This window comes from Engystomops pustulosus, chromosome 8 (assembly GCF_040894005.1).
Source record: "Engystomops pustulosus chromosome 8, aEngPut4.maternal, whole genome shotgun sequence".
In the NCBI taxonomy this organism is placed as follows: Eukaryota; Metazoa; Chordata; class Amphibia; order Anura; family Leptodactylidae; genus Engystomops; species Engystomops pustulosus.
This window is the reverse complement of record NC_092418.1, coordinates 94,607,127-94,632,226: the sequence shown is the minus strand read 5'-3', so window position 1 is coordinate 94,632,226 and position 25,100 is coordinate 94,607,127. Positions and strand designations below refer to the sequence as shown.

The 25,100-nt window shown below is 44.5% G+C and overlaps 1 protein-coding gene across 3 annotated transcripts in view; it reads right to left on the bottom strand.

Annotated features, from left to right (window-relative positions):
* TTC21B (tetratricopeptide repeat domain 21B) overlaps positions 1–25,100 on the bottom strand; it is a 54,729-nt gene that overhangs the window by 23,591 nt on the left and 6,038 nt on the right. For all 3 annotated transcript variants that reach the window (XM_072121829.1, XM_072121830.1, XM_072121831.1), the window contains 12 exons: positions 23,415–23,537; positions 21,141–21,298; positions 17,956–18,040; positions 14,740–14,838; positions 13,873–14,065; positions 11,091–11,188; positions 10,127–10,327; positions 4,500–4,629; positions 3,899–4,056; positions 3,053–3,277; positions 2,690–2,928; positions 1,547–1,619 (listed from right to left, as the gene is read on the bottom strand). In XM_072121829.1, coding sequence (XP_071977930.1) covers positions 1,547–1,619; positions 2,690–2,928; positions 3,053–3,277; positions 3,899–4,056; positions 4,500–4,629; positions 10,127–10,327; positions 11,091–11,188; positions 13,873–14,065; positions 14,740–14,838; positions 17,956–18,040; positions 21,141–21,298; positions 23,415–23,537 — 1,782 coding nt within the window. The remainder of the gene's footprint in view (positions 1–1,546; positions 1,620–2,689; positions 2,929–3,052; positions 3,278–3,898; positions 4,057–4,499; positions 4,630–10,126; positions 10,328–11,090; positions 11,189–13,872; positions 14,066–14,739; positions 14,839–17,955; positions 18,041–21,140; positions 21,299–23,414; positions 23,538–25,100) is intronic.

Sequence of the window (25,100 nt, the reverse complement as noted above, 5' to 3'; positions counted from 1 at the left end):
TTAAATAGGTATACAAATAGCTTTATTGCAGCGATAAAACTTTTTTATGTTTCTTGTTGGGCCGCGCCTTAATAAAAGTGGCCGAAAATTGTGGTGTAGGGAGGGAGTGTTTGTTTTCGCTTTTACAGTGGAGAAAATTCATGCGGGGAGATCCAGAGTGCGATCTGCACAAAGAGGCGCCGCACGAAGAGGAGGCGCCGCATCAAGAGGAGGCGCCGCATCAAGAGGAGGCGCCGCATCAAGAGGAGGCGCCGCATCAAGAGGAGGCGCCGCATCAAGAGGAGGCGCCTCATCAAGAGGAGGCGCCTCATCAAGAGGAGGCGCCGCATCAAGAGGAGGCGCCGCATCAAGAGGAGGCGCTGCATAAGCAGAAACTACCAGGATACATCATAGAAGACCCGAGGACATAAGATGCGGTGTGCTATCACAGGTAGTATAGATAGTAGTTTGTTGTATTACAGCCTTGATCCAGGGTTGAAGAACCGATCGCCTTTTCTCGGGGTCAAGAAGGAATTTTTTCCCTGTGACATATGTCCAGGTTTTTTGCCTTCTTCTGGATCATTGGCTTAGGGATAGGTAGTAAATAAATATAATACATTTAATAATTTAGGAATCCATCACCTGTCTCCTCGTCATTTCTTTATATTATTGGCCATAGCCAGCACTGGGTATACCTGGGCAAGTGGCGGGGCCATTGGATGCTCTGGGGGCCACATAAGGCTATACATAAGAAATCCATAGGGTGTGAGGGGGCCTGTATATAAAATAACCAGGAGGGGGCTGTTTGGGATGATAAACTTGGGAATATTCTATGGAACAGAACGGTTTTAGTTTCTGAATTTTGAAAGCTGCCACATAGGTTCACTGTAAACTGGCCTACTGAGGCTCTATCGCCCAGTGGCCTACTGAAACTTGGAGCTGACCCTGCCTGGCTGTGAGGTAGTTCTCAGGTTTGGCTTCTACACTATAACACCAAATACATATATATATGGGAAGTTATTATGTTATCTACGACGGCTGCACTATATGGACTGTAATGATGGGCACTAAAGAGCCAGATACTAAAAGATCATTTGTAGCATTAGATATATATATATATATATATATATATGTATGTATTCTGGAGGACCCTCTCTAATTATACACAGCATAGTGTGAGTTTTAAAGTTATTGGGCTGTTTCGTTTCTGACATAGTTCACACCAATGTAACTTATAAGTTATAGATCACTTGGTAACTGATCGCTGGGACCCTCAGCTACAAGGAAAGAGGGATCAAAACGGATCTGAAGCATGCGTGACCGGTGGTCCATTCACCCTCAGTGATCTATAACCCCTATCCAGTTACATTACTGGGTCACCTGTTAGTATTTTGAGTACTGAATAAGGCCTCGTGCACACAACCATGTGCAGAGAGGGTGAGCGGCTATCTCACTGCCACATAGACTTATATTGGGTGCATGGTGTGGTGCCCCACATCACAGAAAAACCCATCGAATCTTATAGTAATTGCTCAATGATACAGAACCCGGCAGACAGGACACTTACCTCCTGGATATTCATATAGGCATCTCCCAGCAGGAGGTAAGTATGGGAGCTCTGCACCTTCTCCACCAGATCTCTGAAAGGGGAAAATGTGATACGTCAATGTACTGTCACTAGTTTATCTCTGTTTTCAACATTTCTGAGAGGAAATGGTTAGTCTAGATCACTACAGAGAATGTATGAGTTTATAGAATATACATAATACCAATTTGTGAGTAGTTCATTCAACCATTTAATTTCATCATAATAGGAAAAATCATGAAAAACGGATAAGCCATTATGTAAAAATGCGTGATCACTATGGCGCCACCTGTTGTTAAGAGTGTAGGGCAATGTGCACGTCCACTCAGCTAGTTGAGTGCTGGTGGACACACTTGCTCAGTCACTCTTCTCTTCACCAGGTCTTGCCATAGTGATTTGCAGCCAATAGGAATAACTTCTTGCCCTGTTTGTCAGGGAAGGAGAAAAATATCTGCTATACACAGCAGTAAAGCCAAAAGTGAAAGGGAGGCAAGATAGAACTATAATGTTAACGGACAGAGGGGGAAAGAGATTCATTCTTCTCTAGACCTGCCCCTCTGCAGCATACAGGGGGGCAAAAGGAACCAAAAAATTAGAAGTACTAGAAAAAAGCATTGGCCTTTAAAGGAAATCTACCTTGAACATTTAACATGATAAACTAGGGGAAGCTACTCCTAGATCCAGGCACCATGACTGTGGTAATCTTCTTATATTTGTAATCCATCGCCTCTTTCTAAAATCAACTGTTTAAATAATGCTATTGAGCCAGAATGGCTCTGGGGGGCTCTAAATGGGCCCCTCTGTACTCTGGCTTTGCCGGCTGTTACATTTTCTTCCCTCACTTTGTGTGATGTAAACTCACACATTGGGAGGGAGAAAAGTGCTCCTGCACAGTGTAACACCCTATGAAGCTACAGCACGGAGGGGCTTTGGTTACACCGCCGAGGAGCCCCTCTTGCTTATTAGCATAATTTAGAAGGAAGGAGGCCACGGATAACAAATATAAGATTACCACAGTCACGGTGCCTGGATCTATGGGTAAGTGTAGATTTCCTTTAAAAATTCTAGTAAGAGAGAAACGAGGTGCAACCTTGTGTACATCATGTCACGTATACGGCACATCACCTATAGCAACTGATGTAGAGCTTCTTATCTTTCCTGTGCTGGAGGTATATATCAGCCATTTTCTCCTTGGTCTGGACAAAATACGGCTGCTCCGGAGAGACGTTCCTGAGCATGGATAAAGCTTGTTCCACGTCCCCGTGAGTGAGAGACAATTCAGCATTGGCGATCATGAGGCGCAGCTCCTCCGGTGTCCCGGAAAATTCATTGATGGCGTCTTGTAATACTTTTGCAGCTTCATGCTGTACATAGAGACATTGTAAGAGAGACACAATCAACATAAAGCATACATACTGGGAGGGAGAGTGTCACACTATAGGATGTCATCTATGTCCCCTCTGTGATGAGAGATGTTCTCCTCATTACCTGCTCTCCGTTCATACGGTGACAATCCACCAGCTCCAGGAAGATGGACACTCGGTCACTCGCACTGACTTCGATTTTCCTTCCTTTTGTTTTTGAAGAAGATCCCCCCTTTTTCATACCAGGCAGACTCATGGCTATCTGTAATGTTCTGATGGCTTCCTGAATATCTCCCAATCGCTTCTGGGTCTGAGCTTTTAGTAGATTGTACAACGGATATTCACGGATCTGTAAAAAGGAAGACAAATTGTTTATGTGCCACCAGACAGCCACAGTCATGTGTCCACAGACCGGAGAGTACTGGGACTTGTACCAAGATTGTACCAAGTTTGCAAGTTTTCCCCTTTCAACAGGCTAATCAGGAGGGGTTCTGATCACTTGGATTTCCAGCGATCACAAGACTGTACTCTCTATTCGGAGAGAGCGTCCATTCAAGCATGTGTCCTACCGCTCCATTTAATAGTATGGGAAAATCTTATATTGCCAAGCACAGCACTCGGCTATCTCCAGAACTATCATTCATGGTCAATAAGAATGCCATAGATATCTGAGCGCTGTGCACAGCATTTTCTGACACTCATACAATTGAATGAAGCAGTAGGACACACGCTTAACATATTGCTCCACCCATTAGTGAGAACAGGACCCCTAGTACTTTGGATTGCTATGATCCCGTTCTTATCGATAGGACTCCCAGCAGTCGGCTATAACGTGCAAACTTGGTACAATCCCTGTAAATATAGGCTTTGTATAACCCACTAGCTCAGACATGTATTCCATGTTCTATACATAGAAGACAAATGTCTTTGCTTACCAAACCCTTTAAAAAGCCATAACACATTCACTTACCTCAAAGCTATAACTCAAGCACAACTCTAAGGAATGAGAGCACATTTTTAGGTTGTCCTGGTGTAAGTAAACTTGAGCCATCAGAAGATGTGCATCTGCATAGGACGGATTATGTTCCAGACAGTGCTGGAGGCTGCTCTGAGCCGCTTCAACGTCACCTATAGAAAGAAATAAGCTCATCACAGATTCCATACACCACACTGCAAAATCTGAAGAGTCACCCTAAGGCCCCTTACACAGGAACACATGGGGGCTGTGCTATCACCGCTGTGCTATCACCACAGTTTGCGGCTGCATCACGTTTCCCATAGATGTCTAAGGCACCCAGTCACGGAGCGGTGAGCACACACTGTCTAACAGTACTGTGGCCGAGCCCAACGTGGCCGAGCCCAACGTACTGAGCATTCATATGTGATAAGTGTCACTTTTTAAGAAGTTTTCTTATATCAATATATCAATATATATCAGACTTTGGGGACTGACTTTTATCATTACTACCAACTACATTGACGCAGGTGCAATATCATTCCCCAAATCTGATGAATATGGAGTTTCTAATTTAGTTTTGTAAAAGGATAATTGTATTAAGTTTTGGACATACCTGCTAAATATTTCACCTTTGCTATCAGGAACACTGCTTGCTGCAGGCCGGGCGCTGTCTTCACTACTGTCTCCAGGACGGAGGTGCAGTGCTTCAATAGGGGGGACGCGGGCTGCCCAGCAGCGGGGGGCTGAAACAATAGAAAATGTTACAGACCTTTCTGTATTACAGGGACTTTGCTGCATTTTAAAAGCAAATACGACAGGTCAGCCCAGTGTACCTGACCGAACTGTAAAATAGGGAACATATGACACCCAAATATCACAGGTCATATGTCAGGACTCCCAGCATCACCGTCATTTATAAACATCCATGAAGTCACTGATGCACCATGGGACTAGTGTCCTGTACACATAAACACATGATCACAGTGAAGGACAATAGTCCCATACACATTGTTCAGGATTACCTTTCTTTTATACAATTGGCCCCAGGAGGTATAAACATAACAAATAATGTATACTTACCTCCCATAGACAGATCCGCATCTGTCTGAGGTATGTAGGCTATACTGTGCGCTGCACAAGGTCAGTATACCACGGTTCTTATATATATACCCCTATATATACACCCCACTGGGCCCAATAGTATAGAAAAAGTAATTTCAGACAGCCCTTTAAAAGGGAACCTGTCATCACAATTTCCCATATACAGCTAGCAACAGGTTCCATAGAGCGCTAGTAACTTACTGAAACCATTCTATTAGCTAAAAATTATTACCATAACATCCCCATAAAATAAACGTATATATATTATATATATATACCGTATATACTCGAGTATAAGCCGACCCGAGTATAAGCCGAGACCCCTAATTTTACCACAAAAACCTGGTAAAATCTATTGACTCGTGTATAAGCCGAGGGTGGGAAATGCATTGGTCACAGCCCCTTCCCCCAAGTATATAGCCAGCAAGCCCCCAGAAATATATAGCCAGCAGCCCCCCAGTATATAGCCAGCCAGCCCCTGCCCCCCAGTATATACCCTGCCAGCCCCTGTGCCCCAGTATACAGCCTGCCAGCCCCTGTGCCCCAGTATACAGCCTGCCAGCCCCTGTGCCCCAGTATACAGCACAGCCTGCCCCTGTGCCCTGGGAAATATAGCCTGCCAGCCCCTGTGCCCCAGGAAATATAGCCTGCCAGCCCCTTGGCCCCAGGAAATATAGCCTGCCAGCCCCTGTGCCCCGGGAAATATAGCCTGCCAGCCCCTGTGCCCCGGGAAATATAGCCTGGCAGCCCCTGTGCTCCGTTATTGAGCCGCACCCCCGCCCCATTGATGTAAAAAAAAAAAAAATCAAAACTCACCCTTTCCGTGGCCCTGTCGGGTCTTCTATGTGATCCGGCAGTCAGCAGCAGGTCCGTGCCGCGCACAGCGCTGACGTCAGCCGCTGACATCACAGTGTGTGCCGGCACACACAATACTATTGCAGCGGCGGCGGCTGTCAGTGCTTGTGACATCGCACGGACCTGCCGCTGACTGCCGGATCACACAGAAGACCCGAGGGGGCCACGGAAAGGGTGAGTTTTGATTTTTCTTCTTTTTTTTTCAGCGGCAAGTCAGCGGCAGGTCTGCACAGCACTGACATCAGCCACAGGCTGATGTCAATGCCTGTGACATCGCACGGACCTTCCGCTGACCGACGGATCACACAGAAGACCCGAGCGGGCCGCCGGAAAGGTGAGTTTTGATTTTTTTTTTGTGTCGATTTTTGTTTGACTCGAGTATAAGCCGAGTTTGTGTTTTTCAGCACATTTTTTGTGCTGAAAAACTCGGCTTATACTCGAGTATATACGGTATATATGATATTACTTGGTATCTGAGGGGGTGTGTCCTGCTTGGCCCAGCCCCTCCTATCTACTCCTCCCCATTCCTTATGCCACAATATTCAGCACTTCAAGTGATGTGATGTCATCTAAGGTTCTGTGCCCTTTGCATTTATAAAACGTACCCCATGTATGCATCTGATCACATGAAATCACAGCCTCCATAGACGGCTTCTCCTCCCCTTCCTCCAGGGAGATATGCTGTGATTTCATGTGATCGGACACATACATGGAGTACATTTTGGGTGGTAAAATTCTGGTGACAGGTCTTGCTTAAAAGAAATCTACCATCAAAATCCAGCATGATAAAGCAGGGACACTTACTCATAGATCCAGGCACCGGGACTGTGGTCATCTTCTTATATTTGTTATCCATGGCCTTCTTCCTTTTAAAATTTTTTGATGAGACAGGAGGGCTCTGGGGTTACCAGTGCCCCTTCGTGATGCTGCTTCACAGGCTGTTACACTGTGCAGAAGTCCCACTCCAACTCCCACTGTGTGAGATTACAGTAGGTAAAGGGAAGGTGAAGTGCACAGTGTAACCGCCTGTGAAGCAACACAGAAGTGCTCTAGTAAGGCCTCTCCCCACAAATATAAGATTGGTGCAGGATGGTCTCTATTGCTAGAGGCCCTTTGGACTCCTATTCGGTCTTAGAGGAAAAACCCGGCGCAATTCGTTCCAGAAAGTGGAGATTTTATTTATCCAGTGTAAAAAACTTAAAATATATATATAAAAAATATATTAAAAAGCAAGACGCGTTTCGGATCCGGACTGGATCCTTCTTCAGTTGCATTGGATATGTACATGTCGGGAGTTCTATATATACACATAACTTTTTTGGCGCGTTCCCGGTAACGAGACCGGGAAGCGTCATGCAGGATAGTTAATGGATGACAGATCTAATCGATAATTAGACAGACAGATCTAATCGATAATAAAAATAGATAAGGTAATTAGAATAAGCAATACAGAATAGTTAATCCCAAATATATATACACAATTTAAAAAACCCTATGGAGTAGAATACCTTATCTTATATTATAGAGTTACTGGCGTGGAGGTTTTTAGAAATGAATCGATATATTCCGTTTGTGTTCCGATGGCGGATGTAGATAAACGACTAAAATGGACGCCACACAATCTCAGAACTACATCTACAGAAGCCTGAGGTGGCCAAAATACTGTTGTGTGCCGCGGATAAATGAGTTTTAGTGTCCGCTCCGATCACTAACAGAGAAGTAGGAATTTTATTTGGTGCGTGTGGATTAGAGATGCTTAATTTTACAGGTAAGTATAAACTTTACTTTAATGGGTATATGAATTAAGTGTGTTTTTATGTCAAGATTGTTTCGGAAACCTCATTTAAGCCTAGTGGCTTTAGTGTCTTAAGTTTGAACATCCAATAAATTTCCTTGCGTTTAAGAACTTCAAATCTATTTGAAGTTTCTTTATTAATGTGGTCAATTGGGGTGATGTTGTACTTAATGTCATTTTTGTGTTTGATTTCCATATGTCTAGATAAACTGTGTTTATTGTTTTTGTGTTGGATGTTGAACCTGTGTTGATTAAGGCGACAGTGAAGGGGTTGAGTGGTTCTTCCCACATACTGTAATCCACACTGGCACTCAATTAAGTAAATGACATAGCGAGATTGGCAAGTCATACTGGTTTTAATGCAGAATTTTTCTTCGGAATTGCTAGAACCGAACGTAGAAGTGCCGTGATTGATAACCTTACAACATTGGCAATTCTTACTATTGCGTTTCATGACTTTTTTCACTGAGTTATCCGTATGAGTTTGTTTTTTCAATTGTTTTGGTATACTGGGAGCCAGTTTTTGCTTTAGTGTTATGGCTCTCCTGTATGTAAATATTGGTTTTTCAGAGATGTTCTTTTGTAAGTATGGATCATTGCGTAAAATACGCCAATGTTTTTTTAAAACCGCTTCTATCTCTTTGTGATTTTTTTCTTATATGTCGTGATGAAACGGATCGCTGAGTCACTGTTCTTGTTCTTCCTGTTCTCTTTCTTTTTGTCTTTTCCGGGGGGTTTTAGGCATTCTGCTTGTGAATATTGACTGGCTCGGTTTATGGCGTCTTTTATTAGTTCTCTCGGATAGCCTTTTTCGATAAATCTCATCTCTATGATTTTTGCTTGTTTCTTGAAAGTGGTATCATTGAAACAGTTTTTCCTAATTCTTAGAAATTGGCTATAGGGTATATTATTTAGCCATTTCTTGTGGTGATTGCTCTTAAAATTAAGGTAGCTGTTGGTGTCCACCGTTTTAAAGTATGTTTCAGTGATGAATTTGTTTTCGTTATGTTTGATGATTAAGTCTAAAAATTCAATTACCTCTTTTTGGACATTGAGGGTGAGTTTTATGCCCCATTCATTTTTGTTAATTTCCTCGAAGTAGTTTTCCAGTGTTACTTTGTCTCCTTTCCAGATCATAAACAGATCGTCTAGGAATCTGAAATAGGTGACTAGATGTCCTTTGTGGAGCTCTTCAGGGGTGATGTAGAGTTCCTCGAAGATCCCCATAAAGATATTTGCATATGAGGGAGCCACTCTGGTCCCCATAGCAGTACCTTTACTCTGATGGTAGACTGAGTCACCATATACAAAATAATTATTTTGAAGTATGAACTGTAGACATTCCAATAGGAATATTCTTTGTTCTTCTTTTATACATGTGTCCTTTTCAAGGGTTAATTCTACACATGTCAATCCAATAAGATGATCAATATTGCTATATAGGGCTGTGACATCCATAGTGACAAACCAATAATTATTATGCCATGTTAATTTCTGTAGTTTTTGGATAAGATCCCCTGAGTCTTTTATATAGCTGGGCAGATTTGTGACAAAAGGTTGGAGAAACTAATCTATATAGTGTGATAGATTACTTGTGAGGCTTTGAACATTGGACACTATGGGGCGACCAGGGGGTGCAGTGGGGTTCTTGTTTAGATCTGTCTGTCTAATTATCGATTAGATCTGTCATCCATTAACTATCCTGCATGACGCTTCCCGGTCTCGTTACCGCGAACGCGCCAAAAAAGTTATGTATATATAGAACTCCCGACATGTACATATCCAATGCAACTGAAGAAGGATCCAGTCCGGATCCGAAACGCGTCTTGCTTTTTAATATATTTTTTATATATATATTTTAAGTTTTTTACACTGGATAAATAAAATCTCCACTTTCTGGAACGAATTGCGCCGGGTTTTTCCTCTAAGACCGAATAGGAGTCCAAAGGGCCTCTAGCAATAGAGACCATCCTGCACCATTATTACTATCGGCACCCTGACCGAAGCGACTCCTGGAAGGCTGCATCCAGTTCCATATCTCCATCTAAAATGTGACATATGAGTTGTGCCATTAGCGCAACACCAAAAGGTGAGTGCACATTTAGCATCTACACCCACCTACTAATAACTGAGAAATCCTACACATCGAGCGCCCCCGCTCTCTCTCTCTTCTCTCTTCCGTCCACAAATATAAGAAGATTACCACAGTCATGGTGTCTGGATCTATGAGTAAATGTCCCTGGTTTATCGTGCTTTGTCAAATGGTCAGCTTTTTTCAGTTATATCTTATGAAAATATTAGTGCTCTTTTGGCCTTCGTTGGGCTGGTACACATCAATGCAACTATTTCCCATACAAATTGTAGAAGCATCCAGCAAAAAACATAGACCGATTTGTATAAATTTAGATAACATAGTGTATGACATGCAGTATATATCCACACTCTATTAGGGTCACATTTCCACAGACAAAAATTTTGCAATACTTTACCTGGTTGGGGCAAAAGTTTAAATATTCCCTAATAATTTCAAGTAAAAAATCTGGGTTTAACAACTCAAAGTAGTGGATCCCGAGAGGCAATCCTTGTAAGGCAGAGAAGTGATTGTCCAGGACGTCATTTAACAAATGGATAACTTCGTCTTGTTTCTTTTGCTTCTTCATCGCCAAAATGGCCTGCAGGTAGGATAACTCCTGGAAAGGGAAAGAATGGATCGGTCATTTGGACCCCTACAGATACAGAACAGTTTGTAGTTCTATGATAAAGAAGTTATTTTCTAGCTTGCTTGCTTTTGTTATACCAAGTGTACATAATGTGCTCCACACTTAGACATGGCTTACCATACAATAAAGTGTTAGAACATTTTGCCCAAATTTTGGTGCAAAGTATAGAAGTCTCTAAAACCAGGGGCACCAAAATCAACTTTTATAATTATGCTAATGATCCTGAGGGGCTATCCCAGCCCCTCTGTGATCTGGTGTTACAGGTTGTTACACTGTCTCACCCTCCCCCCTGAGAGGAAGCGCTCATGTACTAGACATTGTAACAGGCCGTAAAGCCAGATCACAGAAAGGCTAGAGTAGCCCCTTAGGATCATTAGCATAATGTTAAAAGTTGATTTTAGAAGGAAGGAGGCCATGGATAACAAATATAAGAAGATTACCACAGTCACGGTTCCATGGATCTATGAGTAATGCCCCTGGTCTATCATGATGGAATTTCATGGTAGATTTCCTTAAACATCTCATAATGTGACGGCATACCACAAGTATGTGTTACCACTTTATGATTCGTGCACCTCTCAACTATCCCAATGGATTATAAAGTGATGACATATCCAAGCAATATACCACCACTATATGAGATATGATGACGTCTGTATAGCAGTGTTATAAACACTGGTACAGATTTTAACCCCACACATTACACTTTGTATTGTAGTCTCTTCTAACTCACCCCGGATTTCCCAATGGACTGTTGAATCTCCATCAAAAATTCCAGCTGCTGATCAGCATCTTGTAGTTGTCCCTCTAGGATCTGACATCGGATAATACCTACAAAATATCACAAGATTAATTACAAAATGTCCCATCTTATAGGATCAATTCCGTCAAGGATCAATTTTGCTTTCTCTATTAACGTATTAAAATGGAAAGACCATCTCCTTACTGATAAAACTTTATGAATGGGGAGGGGGTCCAACCTCTGGACCCCCCAACAACGATTGCTCTTCCCTGTGTTTGGAAAGACTAATCTCATTTCAGATTTGGTGAATATGCACAACTTAGAGTCACCAGGTTTTATCCCACTGAACTACTATCCCCCTCAGATAGGGAATTAAATGATCTTTCTAGAAGTCCCCCTTTTATGTGAAATCTCACCTGTTTACCTATATAAAAAAAAAAGGAGGCAAGTTTTTTTGTTTTATCAAAGAGATGCGTCAAGTTTAGTGGTTTCTTAGGTAGTGTCAGAAGCCCCTAACTTTGGTTCTGTAGCACCTATAAACATGCTTTTTGTGTCATATAAGAATAGATAAGAATAGAATCTTTAAAATCACATAAGGCTTATGGCTTTGTGAGCTACAGAACCGGAGTTACAGGCAACTAAAGATATACCGTATTTTCCGGGCCATTAGGCGCACCGGAATATAAGGCGCAACAGTCCGATGCGCCTTATATATGTAATAATTCCATATATAAGGCGCATCGGACTATAAGGCGCAGGGTCGGGGGCGGAGCGGAGACCCGACGGAACGCGACGGGACGCGACGCCGAGAAGAGACGCGGAACGCGGGGAAGGTGAGGGGGAGGTGGAGAATAGAATACTTACATAGATCCCCGCTACCGGAGACAGCAGATCTCCAGCGGGAACTGCAGACCACGCGGCAGAAGTTGTTCGTGCCGCGTGGTCTGCAGTTCCCGCTGGAGATCTGCTGTCTCCGGTAGCGGGGACCTATGTAAGTAGGGTCCGCTGCCCTCATATAGGGCGCACCGGACTATAAGGCGCACTTTGGATTTCCAAGGAAATCCAAGGCTTTTAAGTGCGCCTTATAGTCCGGAAAATACGGTAGTTAAAAATGTGAGCTGCAGATAAAGATGCAGTTCCTACCTATTTTCTTAACTTCCTATATGATTCGTTCTTTAGCGCACAGAACCATACTTGTTTCTAGTTGCTATAGAACAGAAGATAGCGGCTTCTGAATTGACACTCCACCTACAACCACTAAACTTGACTCATCTCATGTGAACATATCTGTCTGAGTTTGGGGGAGATTTTTTTTTTATAGGTAAACAGGGAAGAGTTCACATAAAAGAGGGAATTTAGGAAAGACTAATAGGGACTAATAGTTAAGGATAAAATCTGGAGACAGGTTTCTTTTAATCAATAGTACGGCGGCCTTGAGTTCTTTGAGTGATCCAAAGCTCTCTTACTGGACCGGACGTGTGCTGCTCCATTCACCGTGTATGGGACTGCTTGAAATAAGCAAAAGCTTTACTGTCTCAGCTATTATATTCTGTGGATATGTTAAAAATGTTCTCATTTTGGTAAAAACTGCTATAAGAAATCTTGGCATTTATCAGCTGCTGTGCAGGTTTTGTTCCTTCAAATCACATCTTTCCGTAACCCACTGCTCCTCATTCAAGAGCCCGAAGCTGCAAGAACTGGAAAATCTCCCCCGCATCCTCCCCTAAAAGCCTCCATTGTCTTCACTTGCTGGAGTGTCCGGTTTCTAAAACGTTCCAGGAAAATTACAATATATGTACGTAATATCCGTTCGGGAGCCGGTGCCAGAAGCCTGACGTAATAGTACGGCACATTTCAGCAAGTCACCTCCCCCTGTGACTTACTATTACGTCAAATGTCAGTAAGGGGTTAAAGCGGTTGGCCACTTTACCTCATGTTTTGTGTAATGTGTGTGTAAGTGTAGGGGGTGGGATTATAGGTAATTTTCCAATAAACATCTAGTAATAGTTCTGCTCCGATTTCTTCATATGTAAAGTGAAGCCTCCTGTCTATTTCTCTTCAGCCAGAGATTCCTGTCCATAATATGGCTGCAGATGAAGGGTGCGGCCATTAAGGTTTATCTGAATGCTATCATAAGGTCCTGGCAGGGTGATTACTCGTGGGGAGATAAGATCACATGACCCTCCATCTGTGGCCATTTTATGGTCAGAAATGTCTGACTGATGAGGTAAAAGACCGGAGGCTTCACTTTACATATCAAGAAAGCAGAGCAGAACTATTAATATATGTATATTGGTAAATTACCTAATATCCTGTCCCCCACACTTACACACACATTACACTAAACATGAGGTAAAGTGGCCAACCCCTTTAAATTAGAAGTTTCTGAGCACTAAGAGCCCCAACATTGGGACACCGTGATCACGAGAATGAAGGTCCGGTCCCTGTTCCTTACCACAGACTCAGTGAAAAGGAGTTTGAATGGAGTACACGTGTACTGCTCCATCCCGGGTCTATGTAGCCGCTGAAGACTGGAAATGGCTTAAAATCATCAACGCAAAAAAAAAGAATGGGGGTCTCAGGACCCCAGTGGCCAGTGATCAGTGCCAATCCCACAATCCTGTGGATAAGTCATAAATGCCCCTCATGGGAAAAAGTCTGGCCTAATGTTAACCATATATGTCTCTTCAGAAAATAATTGTAGATCCATTAAAAGTGTATAAATAGGTGTAATACAAAAATAACCCCTACTAAGTACAATATAACTTCTCACCAGTTAGAGCGGAGACGCTAGACTCATCGAGAGTCATTGCTGCCTTGTACCACTTTAGGGCTTCCTTGAGGCGGCCTTGTAGGACAAGTTGATAGCCAAGCTCTGTGGCAATGGTGGCATCGTGAGGAGCCAAATTCACTGCACGTTCCACCAAGGTTTGGGTCTGCTGAAGGATCAGTTGGTTACGTTCACACTAGGGCAGAAAATAGACAGGACTTATATTCACAAATATTCTCAAGATTCATGTTTTGTCAAGTCCTTCCTTCATTAAAGGAAATCTACCATTAAAATCCATCATGATAAACCAGGGACATTACTAATAGATCCAGGCACCGTGACTGTGGTAATCTTCTTATATTTGTCATCCATGGCCTCCTTCCTTCTAAAATCATCCGTGTTTTAGCTTCACAGGATGTTACAATGAGCATGGGCACTCCACTCCCCCCTCCCACTGTGTCGTGAGATTACATCAGGCAGAGGGGAGGAGGGAAGTGCTGAAGGAGCAGAGGCGGAGGGAGAGACAGTGTAACAGCCTGTGATGACACAGCATGGGAGGATTATGGTGATGTTCCCCCGCATAGCACTTCTCGCTCATTCACATGATTTTAAAAGTTGATTTTAGATGGAAGGAGGCCCTGAATAACAAATATAATAACAACAAATTTTAATATAAGGATATGGTTGTCGGGTAAAGGCACCTGGTGGCCCCTTTGTTTTTTCCCCCTCAGGCTGAGCAGTGGATGGTGGGATTAGGTAAAAAAAAAAAAACATTTTCATTATAAAATGTGGTTAATTGCTATTTTTTAAATCACAGTATGATAATAGAAAATCAATAAAACGATATCTATCTCATAGTCCAGCACTTACCATCCTGCTGAAGGCTAAGGACATGCTATAATACAGGTGAGCGTTCTGCGGCTCAAACCGGTCCAGAGCGTTGATCAAATCTCCCAGTTTAGTCGTCGCCTGGAGAGAACACAGAATATTAGGCACAGTAATTTACATGCTGTGACGTTAGAGACACCTTGGGAGTAAACAGCAGATATTGATTTTCACTAACACACGGTCCCGGAAGGCCCAAGAAATGAGATGGAGTTGTCCACACGACCACAGATACACTCACCCACAATCCTGACGGGCTAACAATCCCCTTTCCCTTGTGAAACAAAGCCTTTTCAACACAGAGGTTCTGCCGCAAACTATGGTTATAAGCCAGCTAGAAGCCTGGTCTGTATCAAAATTATATTGGTCCAGAAGTCAACCCAGGTAGCGAATATATAACAGAGCCACAAGGGGTTTTGTGGATCAAGATAAAAAATGGGCAGTAGAGATGAGCGAGTATACTCGTCCGAGCTTGATGCTCGTTCGAGTATTAAGGTACTCGAAACGGCTCATTGCTCGGACGAGTATTTCCCCTGCTCGAGATCGAGCATTTAATTAAAAAAAAAACAGTGAAGAACAATGAAGAATAGAATAAAAACAGTGAACACAGGATCATTTAAGTGAAAAAGACAGTGAAGAATAGATTACAGATGTTCGGCACATCTGCTTACTTGTCGGAAGATACGGCGGAATGGTGCGAACAAAATAGTATGTGAAGAACACATTGAAGAACACGGTGAGCAGGACAGAGACACCAGGGAGCAGCACAGAGACACCGGGGAGCAGCACAGGCAGCGGCGGGCACGGAGACATCGGGGCAGCGGCGGGCACGGAGATAGCGGGGCAGCGGCAGGCAGGGAGACAGCGGGGCAGCGGCAGGCACGGAGACAGCGGGGCAGCGGCAGGCACGGAGACAGCAGGGCAGCGGCAGGCACGGAGACAGCAGGGCAGCGGCAGGCAAGGAGACATCGGGCAGCGGCAGGCACGGAGACAGCGGGGCAGCGGCAGGCACGGAGACACCGGGGCAGCGGCAGGCACGGAGACACCGGGGCAGCGGCAGGCACGGAGACACCGGGGCAGCGGCAGGCACGGAGACAGCGGGGCAGCGGCAGGCACGGAGACACCGGGGCAGCGGCAGGCACGGAGACAGCGGGGCAGCGGCAGGCACGGAGACAGCGGGGCAGCAGCAGGCACGGAGACACCGGGGCAGCGGCAGGCACGGAGACAGCGGGGCAGCGGCAGGCACGGAGACACCGGGGCAGCGGCGGGCACGGAGACAGCGGGGGAGCGGCGGGCACGGAGACAGCGGGGGAGCGGCGGGCACGGAGACAGCGGGGCAGTGGCGGGCACGGAGACACCGGGGCAGCGGCGGGCACGGAGACACCGGGGCAGCGGCGGGCACGGAGACACCGGGGCAGCGGCGGGCACGGAGACAGCGGGGGAGCGGCGGGCACGGAGACAGCGGGGGAGCGGCGGGCACGGAGACACCGGGGCAGTGGCGGGCACAGAGACATTGGGAAGGGCAGAGAGATCGGGGAGACTTCAGTGGAAGAAGAGGAGCGATCCCGGGACAGCGTATCACCCCGACAAGTAAGCAGATGTGCCGAACATCTGTAATCTATTCTTCACTGCGTTTTTCACTTAAATGATCCTGTGTTCACTGTTTTTATTCTATTCTTCACTGTTTTTCACATCTGCTAACTTGTCGGGAGATAATATACGCGCGGAACAGTGAAGAATAGATTGCAGATGTTTCCATTGAAAAATGCTCGGGTCTCCCATTGACTTCAATGGGGCTCGTTATTCGAGACGAGCACTCGAGCATCAGGAAAAGTTCGTCTCGAATAACGAGCACCCGAGCATTTTAGTGCTCGCTCATCTCTAATGGGCAGGTTAAAATTTATATATTTTGGCAATTTAGGGACTGTTGCTAGTGTTTTATTCCTGCTCTGTTGTTTTGGAATACATATTAAAGGGAAGCTGATATTGCTCTAACAAACCACCAGCAGTATGTTATCAAGCAGCTGAGAAGTTTCTAGATGATGTTTCTTTCATGGTCCATTGTGGTGGCATCATCCAAAAAATCAGTTAGATGTAAATTGGTTTTATGAAGTCAAGGAGGCGGAGAGTTTAACACTGAAGTCAAGCTTTTCCTGAATAAGAACACCCACTTTACTGTAATCTGATCATTGATCAGATCTCCTGAAGTCTGGTACATGATGTCAATCACATGATAGGAGGTGTTCAGAGGCAGGGAAAGCTTGACTTCCATGTTAAATTCTCCATCTCCTTGACTTTATACATATTACTTACATCTAACTTCAAAATTTTCTGGACATACTGGCAGTGGTTTATTAGGCAAATTTCTGATGATAGGTTCCCTTTACCTTTTGATTATTGGTGTGTGAAAATAAGGTTTTTTTTACCCAGTTTTTCTATACGTAGTATTCTAATTTTTTAAATTTATATACACTAGAAAAAACTATATATGCACAGTTGACAGAGTACACGTCCTAAGTGGAGTACAACAAGTATTCGCAATCAAGTGAAAGTCAGTTACCGTGTGCTGCACCAATGGGGAGGATGGCCAATATCTAAAGATTCTTCCTGCCTTTTGTTGTTGTCTTAGTGTCATAGTACTGCCACCAGGAAAAGAACGATGGCCAATGGGCCCATTTGCTTCTATGAATGGTGTAGACACACTGCCCCCTAGGTGGGTGCAAGTACACCTCCTTATCCGAGGTTTGAACCACGTAAATTCAAACTTGTCAATAGGAGGTCATAGGACTACGATTCGGGTGCCATCAAACCCAATCTAATCTCCAGTATATTTTAAGACTGAAAATGACCCACCTACTATGCTCCTCATATCTCCTCATCCGAGGCCTCCAGAATAGACCGAGGAGACTCAGGTGCGCCTTGCTTCCCCAATCCCAGAAAAGTATCTGCTATTCCATAACTGGCATATAGATATTGGCCATATACCCTTTTGGTGGGATCTCTATGAAGACTGTGATCCCATGAGGTCTACAGCAAGGTGTGGGATCAACCTTTGAGGCTCATTCCATAAAATGACGCTGGGGTGGGGTGAGGGGGGGGGGTTACCTTTTGGGGATAGGCTGTTGCCTATACAGCAAGATCCTGGTCCCCAGTACTGAATGTCAATCTGTGTAATGGAATTGGACCAGCGGCTCCTCTTACCTCATGAATATTTCCTTCTCTGCACAGGTAATGAATCCCCAGCATCCTGATGGCCTCCAGGTTATGACTCTCCTTCTGTAGTAACCTAGAGGAAAAATAGATTTTTTTACACTCCCAAATAATTCACAGGATAAGTAACTAGATGCCCTGTCCTTAGGACCGGTGGTTATCCGACTCTCTCCCGATGTGTTTTTTTGGGGGCTGGCTTTTCCGGTGTGTTTTTTGGGGGGCGGGCTCTCCCGATGTGTTTTTTGCGGGGTGGGCTCTCCCGATATGTTTCTTGGGAGCGGGCTCTCCCGATGTGTTTCTTGGGGGGCGGGCTCTTCCGGTGTGTTGTGTTGGGGGGCGGGCTCTTCCGGTGTGTTGTGTTGGGGACGGGCTCTTCCGGTGTGTTGTGTTGGGGGACGGGCTCTTCCGGTGTGTTGTGTTGGGGGACGGGCTCTTCCGGTGTGTTGTGTTGGGGATGGGCTCTTCCGGTGTGTTGTGTTGGGGACGGGCTCTTCCGGTGTGTTGTGTTGGGGGGCGGGCTCTTCCGGTGTGTTGTGTTGGGGGGCGGGCTCTTCCGGTGTGTTGTGTTGGGGGGCGGGCTCTTCCGGTGTGTTGTGTTGGGGGGCGGGCTCTTCCGGTGTGTTGTGTTGGGGGGCGGGCTCTTCCGGTGTGTTGTGTTGGGGGGCGGGCTCTTCCGGTGTGTTGTGTTGGGGGGCGGGCTCTTCCAGTGTGTTATGTTTGGGGGCAGGTCACAGTCTGCCTGCAGATAATATAACATTTATCTCTGTATGTATCCTGCCGAGTAGAAATAGTATTACATTACTTCACTTGATCTTTCCGTGACATATTGTATAAGATTAATATGTGGGCGTCTGATAAATCACAGTAAGCCCCAACTTTAGCGTCTGATCCACCCCCAACACAGCAGATTGTGTGACAAAACTAAGTAAAGGGTAAACCTGATTTCTGCCGGAGAGGTCTAAAATCTGGGTCCGTGTAATGAGATTCATATTGACTCATCCTTAACACTGCTACATCTGTCATAGTGACTGAACTGCCAACTAGTCTTATGTAGGAGGATACTAATGGTAGGAAAATCCTATTATTTACTTCTGGGTTGTCCTAAAACAATTCTATACCATCGCTTTATTTTGTGTAAGAAACGTTATTACTTGCACCAAAATGTTTCACGTCAGCAACATGGAGACATCATCAGCTAAGTATATATATATATATAAGTGTGCATAATGGTATAGAGTATATTTATACGCCGAGACTTTAGACCTTTCTATTTGTGCGTTTCCATTTCTCCGGATAGAAAGGGCGAGTGCAAATAACATGTACGTCTGTATCTGATCTGCAGCAACAGATCGCTGCCACCTAGTGGACAAGTATGGCCAAGCAACTATGAAAAACACAACTCAACGACTTTCAGTGGCTGACATATAACACCCCAGTTTTAATTCTTGCACAGAGCCCCCCCACCCAGGACAAGACAGAAACTATTTCTAACAGATTCTGTCATTTCGACCCATGAGTTTTCTGTAGTGAATAAACAATCACAGGATTGTTAGGTACCCCTGGCGTCATCATAGGAGGATGTTTTTTTTTTTTAAAGTGTTCTCCTGTAGATATAAATTTGATCGTAGGGGTCTATTCTCATGATTGATGGGGGTCAGAATAGTCAGACCCCACCAATCAGATTGTTATCCCCTATCCCAGTAATGACAATCCTTTTAGAGCGCGTCTCCGACTTATTATTTTTAGGGGACCTCCGCTGTGGACATTTCTTTGGGTAGGGCACTGTTGGGTAAATTTCATTGGATGGAGGGGCTTCTGCTGGGAACATTTCATTGGGTTGGGGGAAGCACAGTGGTGGATGTTCCATTAGGAGGAGCACTGCTGGGGACATTGCATTTAGATATGGACTATTTGCAATGACCATAGTAGAGTATTACCCGCCCTCGGAAAAAAAATTCAGGTGCAGCCGGTCCCCAGATCCAAAAAATTTGGAGTGCCCAAATTACAATCGACAAAACAACAATAACTTGTTAACTGCTCTGCCACATCTTTTGATCGCTTTGGTGTCCTGACATCAATACAGTTGAAAGACGGAGGAGTCGTTTAGATTATCACTGTAGTGTTCCCCTAATCAGGTAGAATTGTGAAGCCAAGAGCAGGAGCATCTATGTTAATCCAGTCCTCTCTACATCTAGTTGTTCCTCCTGCAGTGTCAGTTAGGCCAGGATGTGTCCCTTGAAGACAGTACTGAAAATGGCGTGTCCTGAGCTTCCTGGGACTGCAGGAAGAGGCCTAGAGTCCCATCAGGTGCATTATGGAGCAATGGCCTAGGTGCACACATAAAGGGCTCTGAGTGCCACCTTGGGCACCCATGCCATAGTGTTGCCACCACGGTCCTCTCCTATCCTCTGGATAGAGAATAACAATAAAAATTGTGACAACCCCTTTAAAGGGCCTCAACTACTTTGACTTATTCCAACGCTGGGCCATCAATATTAAACCTATGAGTCCAATACCCGTCATCACCACCAATCAATGAGGTCTTTCATATCCATCAGTCACATGACCTCTTTGCAGCTCAAGTGAATAAGGCTGAAGTGCAATACCAAGTATAGCCACTATACAGTGCACAGCGCTATGCTAAGCGGGGCGTAAATAGTCCGCTAGCCCTGTCCTAATTCTGCAGACTCTTCAAACTGATCTCATATCGATAACGTTTCATAAGGGCAGACAATCAATATTGTAATCCCCAAAAAATAGAATGTGAAAAAAAACCATATAAAAGTAAAAACAAATCATAAAATAATATACAAGCCATTGCAGTAGCTACTACGTGGCGACCCTCTACAACGGAGACTACAGTAAGACTGTAAGTGACTGTAGCTCAGCAGGTGAAGACGTCTGAATATCTTAATTTAAATTTACAAAGTAAGAATAAATGATGAATAATAGAAAATAACGGAGCTGGGGATTATGGGGTTAAGGAGAGAGAATAATAGAGAGTGATATTTCAGTGTCTCTACCTCCCATATCTACAGGGCTTCCTACAAGACGTTTCATCTACATCAGATTGTCAGCTCCTTCTCTGAAGGCGACATTTAGTCCCATAATTGGTTCTAGCAGCAGCCCACACAGACTACCTGACACGCTGCTAGTGTGAACGCGGCATACTGCACCTTAGCGCCGTCTCCACCGTCTGTTCCCAATCCTGCAGGGCGAGTTGTAGCTTCATCTTCTTAATGAGAGCCGGGGTGAAGCCTGGATGGCTGGCAAGGATCTTATTCACAGCTTCCAAGGCTCCGGAAAAATTCTGCCGCAACTCGTAATAGTGAGCCTGGAAGACAAACATAAATGATCTATGGAGCGGGAGGTGTCTATATAATATTGTAATGATTGTGGTGGAGATCTGAACACAACGCGTAAAAGGAGTGGACAAAATTAGTAAGTTGTAATAATAATAATAAGCAGATCAGTGAGGGTCGGGCTGCTGGGACTCCCACTGATCATGAGAACAGGACCCCCAGCTTTCAGAGGAATGGGAGTCCTGTACTCATCAACGGGTGGAGTGGTAGGTCAAGATGTGTCCTGTCCTTCCAGTTAATACAATTGGAGTGTCTGAAATTGCAGAACACAGCGTTCAGTTATCTCTGGCACTCTCACAGACAGTGAATAGGAGTTCAATCTCTGCAATAGCAATTTCAGACCCCGGACTCCCATTGTATCGAAGGAACAACAAGACACATCATGACCTACCGCTTCACCCACTAATGAGAATGGGACCCCCACTGGGGTCTTGTGATGGAAGAAGGACACAGCAGTCAGATCCTCATTGATCAGCTTCTTATCCTCTATCCTGTGGATATGGGATAACGTGGTACAACCCCTTTAAAGGAAATCTACCATTTGTTTTTATGCACTGTGAATCAAACATACCTTGAAAATGCTGCAGCTACACTGATTCAGAAACATATCTTGTGCGCTGGAGAGGAGATGACCCTTCCCCCGCTTCATTGAGAAAAGTTGTGCACAGCCGCACACACGGGGGAAGATAAAGCAGGCTCTATCTTTTCCCCATGTACGGCGAGGAACGGTGCCACATGTGTTTCACCGTACCGCCGCTGGACCGCTATTGCCATCTATGGGAACATAAATGTATACGTCCCCATAAACGGCCGTCTGAATGTACCCTAAGGTGTCAGTATTTGCGGTACGTGGTGGCAATTTAAGTTATATCAACCTGGGACCTATATGACTGTTTGATCATTTGTTATTCAAATATTCACAGATGGAAAAATGGGGGAAAAGTGGCGTTTTGAACATTTGGGCGCTATTTTCCTTGTGTTCAAGGCTTTGGATATTTTGATAGAACAGGCATTTTGGGACACGGCGATGCCTATCATATTTATTATTTTTACTGTTTATTTTTTGATGCGATCTAGGGAAAGGGGAGTGATTTAAACTTTTACTTTTTAAAAAAAAAAATTCAAATATATTTTTTAACCATTATTTCAGACCCTCCAGGGTTCTTTAACTCTTCTGAGCCTGATTGCTAATACTATGTACTGAAATACTACTGTATTGCAGTATATAGCAATTTTACTCCTGATCTCTAATAGCCTGTCATCTGCTGGCTATTAGAGCTCATTACACACGGCAAGCCTACTAGTCTCAATGAGACTATAGGCTGCCATGGCAACCAATCGACCACCCTCCGATGAAGTCACATGGGCAGCGATCGGCCATCCAAGATGGCGGCGCCCATGAAATGGTAAGTTAGGCAGCAACAGGTGGGTGTCAGCTGTATTATACAGCTGACATACTCTGTTTATGGAGAGAGCTCCGCCTGTGAGCTCTCTCCATACACCGCTCACAACTCCAGAACATTATAATATGTCCCAGTGCCTGAAGGGAGGTAGGAGACGCAAACTATTGTCCCACGGGCCGTGAGTTTAAAGGAAATCTACCATCAAACCCAAGCATGATAAACCAGGGACACTTACTCATAAATCCCAACATCATGACAGTGATAATCTTCTCATGTTTGTTATGCATAGCCTCCTTCCTAAAATAAACTTTTAAAACTATGCCAACTTCTTAAAATAAGCCAGAAAGACTACGGGGGATGTTACCTGAGCCCTTCCATGTTCCTGATATACAGGCTGTTACACAGTGCAGGAGCACTTCCCCCTCCAATTGTGTGAGATTACCGCAGGCGAACCTATATGAAGCTGAAGCAGCTATGGCTGTTGATGCAGCATTAGCACTGAGGTCCTGTATGCAATGGTGGATGAAGGCCCCGCGTTGGGCCAGAGGTTAAGTAAGAGGTAAGTATAAGTTTGTTTTCGTTCTTACCCGAGGTCACTCATACAAAAATGATTCATCAATTTTAAGGATCAAAAGTAAAACCGCATCAATTAGAAACCATTTACCAGCACTTGTGAGGATCTCACCTTTCCCATCATGGCGGACACGTCCATGTCCTCGCGCAGTCCTTCCTCTAAGTACTTGAGCGCCTTCTTAGCGTACGCTTCCCTCCCGCAGGTCAGATCCAGCCAACCTTTCAAAACCAATCCCTGCAAGACCAGAGCCGGTGATATCATTTCCCCTCAGCAGACAATACAACAAGGCGTCTATCCGGCAACAATTTGTTCACAACTAATTGGATCCTGGCGCAGAGAGTCATTACAATCTGACATTTCTCTGGGTTTCCATCCCCCGTGTGAATACCTTACTGAATGAGTGCTGGGAAAATAACTTGCAATGTCAAACACAAGATTAACAATGTTTTTCATTAATTCCATTTTCCTATAAATGTAAAGAGAAATGGATGAGCTGCCTCTTTAGTGCCCCCTATTGGGGAGTTTGCTTATAACTCAATGGCTGAGTATGGTTCATTTGTAGTGGAAAATCTGCTCAGGATGTGCCTATATTTATGACTTATCCCACCTCTGTGACCTGCACCTATCTCAGGAATCAGGGTCCACTGATCCCTTTCCAATAAATGCCCGAGCAGGGAGTTTGTCTCACATGAGCAGCTATGTCTATGGCAGAGGTGAATATAGCCAAGTGTATATACTCTGCAAACTCTCCATTCAGCTGTGATGTGTATGGGAGGCAGAGATAATAGCTTTGTGTTTAAAGGGCATCTACAACCAGGATGAAAGACTGCATGCAAATGAGCCTGAGGGGCTCCAGGCTCCATTAATGCCTATGGAGCCTGGAGCCCTTCAGGTTCATTTGCATACAGTCCTTCATCCTGTTTGTAGATGCCCTTTAAACAAAAAACTCAGATGAATGACCTATCTTGATGGCAATGCAGTGATATAATCAGCTCTGAAGCCGCGGTAAGTAGCTGCCTCATGTAACACAGCTTTCCTGTGCACCGAAGAGCATCAGTAACCCACGAGGCTCAGGAGGGCAATTCTTGGATCACACTTTGAGTTGGGCAACCACCTTAAATACAATTGATCACAGGACTGTAATATGAGCATACTATAATACCAAGAAGGTTAAAGGGGGAGTATGAAGTATTGCTGTTATCTGCTATCCACAAGATAGAATCTGATTAGGGGGGTCCCCACAGATCACAGATCCACCAAAATACTATAGGAGTGATGGAAATTGCTCGGATATAGAACAGCATATTGTCTGCAGCACCAGTGTGTGCATGCTCCACCTGCTTCTTTACTCCATTAGGGTGCTGTCACACGGTGCATTCTTTGTCCGTTCTTGGTGCGTTTTTAAACGCAATGAAACCTGTGCATTTTTGCATGTTTACCATGTGTTTGGCTGGTTTGAATCCTGTATTAACATTTTTACAGCTGCTTCCACTTCTATATATGAAGAAAAACAGATTCAAACCAGCAAAACGCATGGCAAACATGCAAAAAACACAGGCGTTTTCAGTGCGTTTAAAAACGCACCGTGTGACATCGCCCTCAGTGACTGCGCCCTCAGTGACTGCGCCCTCAGTGAGGACAGAACCTACGTTCTTATGATCAGTGAAGGTTCGTTCTCAAGGGAAGCCCAGACGTCAAATATATCAGATTCTTATCCCCTATCCTGTGGACAGGGGAGAGCAATAACACTTGGCACAACTGCTATAACCTTCTTGGTATTGGGATATGTTCAAACCA